Consider the following 5641-nt stretch of genomic DNA (forward strand, 5'->3'; position numbering starts at 1 on the left):
AGGGAGGAAAGAAACATATAGTTAGGAGGAAAGTAAATGAAGAAGGAAAAGGAGTTGAAAAATGAAGTAGCAATGGGGAAGTTTAAGGTGGAGGGCTAAGGAATGGGAAAGGGAAAGGGAAAGGGAAAGGGAAAGGGAAAGGGAAAGGGAAAGGGAAAGGGAATGGGAATGGGAATGGGAATGGGAATGGGAATGGGAATGGGAATGGGGACCAAATGCAAAAAAAAAAAAAAAAAAAAAACTCAAAAAGAATCTTTTGCAGCGAGGGGGTGGATGATAGATATAGAGATATGGAGAGATTGATATGTATGGGGTTGAGAATTGGGTACCCTTTTTCATCTGTTTAATACCCACTCCCACACTCCTCATCTTCATACATTATTATTGCCTTTTTTCTCTTTTCTTTCTCCCACCCAACACCAACACCAACACCAACACCAACACCAACACCAACACAAGAAGCACAAGCAGAAGTAGCAGGACCATTTTCATTCCCACAACACTCTGCCCTAAACCCTAAAACCCTAAACCACCACCTTCTTCATCCCATTTCTTTTCAATCCTAAATACCCCTATTCTTCTCCTTATTCTCCCTTTTACCACTTACCCTAATTTCCCTTCTTTTTTTTTTTTTTTTTTTTTTTATTGCTTTATCATGCCCTTACTTTTGTTTTAATCATAATCATAATCTCGTAGGGGCTACCACAGGGCTACACCTCTCTCTCTCTCTCTCTCTCTATGTGTGTGCAATCTTATAATCTACTTCACCTTAATTTCCTTACCACAAACAACCCATGGAATTTCTTACCAAATCAAACGCCTACTCGGAGGAGGAAGAAGAGGAAGAAGAAGAGGAGGAAGATGATGAAATCCGGGGTGTTGCATGCGATTTCTTCCCAAATTCACGCACCCAAAATCAGGAATGGGTTCAACACCCTCCAATAAATCAGCCCTTGGATCACCACCCTCTTATGGACTTATCCCTCCGGATGGAGACTAATGGGTTTGGTGTTGTGGAGAGAGAGCACATGTTCGACAAGGTTGTCACTCCAAGCGATGTCGGCAAATTAAACCGTTTGGTCATCCCCAAACAACACGCCGAGAAATACTTCCCTTTGGACTCTGCCACCAACGACAAGGGCCTCATCTTGAACTTTGAGGACCCTAATGGAAAGCCCTGGCGCTTTCGTTACTCTTACTGGAATAGCAGCCAAAGCTACGTGATGACTAAAGGTTGGAGCCGTTTTGTTAAGGACAAAAAGCTCGATGCAGGCGACGTCGTTTCCTTTCACCGTGGCGTTGGCGATTCTGCTAGGGATCGCCTTTTCATCGACTGGCGCCGCCGTCCTAACACCCTGACTCCTCCTCCTCCTCCTCCTCACCACCACTTCTCCAACCCTCCTCTCCTCTTCCTCCCACAATCCCTCCGCTGGGCCACCGCCCGCCACTTGCCTCCACCGGCGCAGCCACCGCCTCACCACCGCCTCTATTCCAATTACGCCTTCGAAATCCCTAATTTAGGTATGCCTCATAACAACAATTCTTCCATGTATTATTTTAGACCCACCTCCATGTCCTCTTCTCCTTCGGAGATTGTTGTTCATAGTGAAGGGTCTTCCATGGGGATTAAGAAACCCACCTCCGGTGCCGCGAAACGGCTGAGACTCTTCGGAGTAAACATGGAGTGTGCTGCAGAGGATGGAGGAGGAGGAGAAGATCTGTCAAACGGCGGCGTTTCAAGGAGAGGGAAACAGCCCTTCTCGTTGAATTGGGATTTGGTTTAATTAGTCGCATTTGGATTTGGATTTGGATTTGGATTTGGATTTGGATTTGGATCGGATCTCTTCTCTGCAACAACACAATTGAAGAGAACAGGTTCCATCATATATGAATTTTCTCCTTCTCCCTTTAATTCAACACATTTTTCTTTAATATTTTCTGGGTATGATCTGAATTGAGAAGATAGATATTGATAGCATTTGCTTAAACCTATATAAATACTCAAAACATGTTCATCTAGTTCCTAAAAATTCTGAAAACTGAATCCATAACCTTAATTACAAATTCTTCTCCCCCTCTCCCCTAAATTAAACATTTTTGTTTTGTGGGTTTCTTTTGATTTGGTGTTTAAAAGTCGGATAAGAACATGTTGTGGGAAGGGCGGTAGAAAGGCAGAGAGGGTGTCCTAAAAAGCTTGAACAAAACTGGGTAACCTATAACCCTACGTCTAAGCCCTATAACATATAACCCTCTCTCTCTCTCTCTTTCTAAACCCATCATTTGGTTTGGGGGATATGTATATCATTCCCCAAACCCCAATCCCCTACTCCTCAAAAACACATACAAACATAAACACACAAATGTCAGTAACCTCTGTTGCTTATTAATTTTCCCTCCTTTTTATCATATTATATTCTCTCTATTTCAAATATTATTAATTTTTCCGACCTTAAATTTTCTATTTTTCAAAAATTCAATCACACCCAAATCCAAAAAAATCTAATTCAACCTTACTTTTTATAAATTAAGTTGAATAATTCCAATGAATTGAATTCTCGAGTTCGATTTATTAAAATTAAAAACGAAAGGTTAAGTTTGCACTGTATATAGTACGGTAGAGATATAATTATCAATAAATGCAGGACAGACTTTTGAGTGCCCAATTCTTAAAATTTCATTTATAATCCAAGTTTAAAATATAATTACATTTTTCAAACTTAATTTCATATTAGTGTTCGATATATATATATATATATATATATATATATGTGTGTGTGTATGTAACCTTAAACTGCATTATTGTTTGACGTTTGGATTGATAGAGTTAATTAGAAGCATTTAACATATAAATAAAGAAATTAAGTGTTGAAGACAAAAATTTCACCCAAAATAAATGCATACCCCATCTTTGGAAGAAACAAGGACCAAGATAATTACACTTCATAATTTAACACCTACCTCAAATGCCAATTCTTCTTTTATATTGGTTTTAAAATATATTATCGATAAAAAAAAAAAAAGTCAAACACTTCGAATCTCATACGTTGTTCTTCTTCATTTTCGCTGTATTTTTCATAACCATATTATAACTTTAAAGAGATTAGTTATGTCATTGTTATAATATTTAACGTAATGATTTAGTGATTGCAGGTAGAAAAAATAAGAAAATACTTTCGACATATATCTTCGTGACATTACTTTTGAAAGCACCCGAATTGTCGTCACTTATGTATAATGGATTTCCCCTACCGTAGTCAATGTAAAACTTTCACGTGCATCTAACCGTTAGAAGTTCAAACAGTAATCGTCTCTGAGAATCGATTTTGACTTTACGCGGAAGTCAAAATGTTGAAACTTGAATGTGAAGAATGAAGAAGAGGAATTGAAATGAAAAAAAGAAGAGTGGGGTGGTTTGAATGATTGTGGTTTAAAGAGTATGAATATTAAACCCTAAGGAGAGTAGATGAGTTTTGATGATGTTGAAGAAAGGGCAACCAATTTGCATAAGGGCATCACCAATAACACCATTGTTTTTGGTTGATATTAAATTTAGGTTGCTTTTATGTTGAAGTAAGCATAGGAATGATATGATATTATTAAACCAAAAGCAAGGACAAGGGTGTCATTCATCATTCATTACTTACTTACTTACATACAACAAGTGTGTATGCTATGCTATGCTCTATGCTCTATGTATATAAATATATATATATATATATGTACAAAGCTTATGGGGGCATGTTATGTTATTATGTCTCTACCTTCCTAGCTCCTTAATTACCCCTATGCTTTCTTCTTTAATTCATCCTTCCTTGCTTTGGGAAATGTTCCTCTCTCATCCTATTACTTTTTCAAATTATATCAAATAAATTATTGCTTTCAGAATTCATCGTTATTGTAACATAGTCATGATATTTACTTCTCGCTTCTAAGCGTGAAAGCTTTCTTCACACCATTACATCTTTCTTAGTTTGTAATACTTCTCATTCGAATATAATCCTAGTTCCTCCGTGTTTTACTCGTTCGCTCGTGTATTTACTTTTGTAATTGGATTGGGAGATGTGGACATTTTTGGTAAAAAAGAAAGGTGAATATTTGAAGCCATTAACGTAAAAAGTTGTCCAAATTGATGGGGACTTCACCTAATTTTAAATAAACATACCGTACCTGATTAAAGGGATGAGAAGACAGAGAGTGAGAGACTATTAGGCCTAAATTTGTTACCAAAAGAGTTGACACCCAATCTATTTTTCGGGTTGAGTTAAGTTATTTTGTTATTGCTTTTTTTCATGATATACAATATATTAATACGAACATTCACAAGTTATAATGCATCACTAACATCGATTGCAAATGTCAAATATTCTTAATTTTTCATAATAATTTTAAAAGTAGGGTAGAGTAGAATTGGGTTGCAACCATATTTTCGAGTTAGTCAGATTGGTCAAGTGTATGTGGACAAAAATATGTCTAACTCGCAAAGAACCCAAAATTTTCAATTTTTTAAGAATTCAATACAACCCAAATTGGAAAAAGAAAAAAAAATCTAACCCAAACCATTCGAGTTGGTTAGGTTTTGGAGTCGTATGAACACCGCTAATCAATCGGTCACGAGAAGGACGTGTGACAATTAATTTGAAAACGTTGTATAGCAGATGTGATTAGTCCGAATTTTTCATTCAACAACTCCATATTAAAATGTTCTTGAACAGTAGCAAAAACATGTTTTGTTCATTAATTATTTCCAAATATACTGTCTTTTAATGTGGTTGAAAAAAGTTCTAAAAATGAACAAATTTACATTAAAAAAAAGACTTAAAATATAAATTTAATAAATAAAAAGTGTTCAATAATGAATCAATTTATGGTGACTTATTAGAACAGTTTTTAAAATAAGTATTTTTAGGTCCAAAAGTAAAAAGTTTATAGAAGTGATTTTAAGACACACAGCTTTTAAGTATTTGGGCAAATTATACTCAATAAAGCAGTGTACTGTCTTTTACTTTTCTCTATATAAAAGTACTTTTAGCAATTTTTTTCTCTCTTTTTTGCAACACAATTATTGGGATGATAGAATTAATTTTGGCCATTAAAACTACTCCATTACCCTAAATCTAATTAAAATTATAACTTAATTAGTTTAGACATTAAAAAAAATATCAAAATAGAAGTAGCACATGGTTGTTATCGTCAACCGTACATGGGTGTCTTGCCTTTACGTGAAATAGAAGTAGCACACGACGAAGTTGAGCCCTTATCACGATCTAGCCCCTTGTCTATATCATGGTCTGTTTTCTTTCATATAACCTGACTACTGTATGGCTTGCTAAATAAAGCGCTGTGGGATCAATGCATTCATAACCATCATATCCGCTCTTTCACTTTCAAGAAAATGGATAGAATGACAATCTATCAGTCTTACCAGTATGCAGACAAAAGAAAGGGAGTGTAGTTGCCGGTTAAACAAATAAGATTCTTCGAGGAGAAGAGAAAGATCAAGAAGGAATCTTGAGGATTGACTTCCAGTGAACGATCATTGATTCTTATTTTAAGAAATACTGAGTAAGTGACTCCATTATTGGGGTCAAGGAATGCGAGGACATGCAACTCATGATTAGGGACCTATCATTAAAACTATCAT

General features: G+C 35.9%; 1 protein-coding gene across 1 annotated transcript; it reads left to right on the top strand.

Moving 5' to 3' along the window:
* The first annotated feature begins 328 nt into the window (after positions 1 to 328).
* On the top strand, positions 329 to 2391 carry LOC111807486 (B3 domain-containing protein Os03g0120900). The gene has a single exon (XM_023693230.2). The coding sequence runs from the start codon at positions 795 to 797 to the stop codon at positions 1782 to 1784; it is 990 nt and encodes a 329-aa protein (XP_023548998.2). The 5' UTR covers positions 329 to 794; the 3' UTR covers positions 1785 to 2391.
* Positions 2392 to 5641: the final 3250 nt, after the last annotated feature.

This window comes from Cucurbita pepo, chromosome 12 (genome assembly GCF_057944985.1).
Source record: "Cucurbita pepo subsp. pepo isolate OVF chromosome 12, ASM5794498v1, whole genome shotgun sequence".
Lineage (NCBI taxonomy): Eukaryota > Viridiplantae > Streptophyta > Magnoliopsida > Cucurbitales > Cucurbitaceae > Cucurbita > Cucurbita pepo.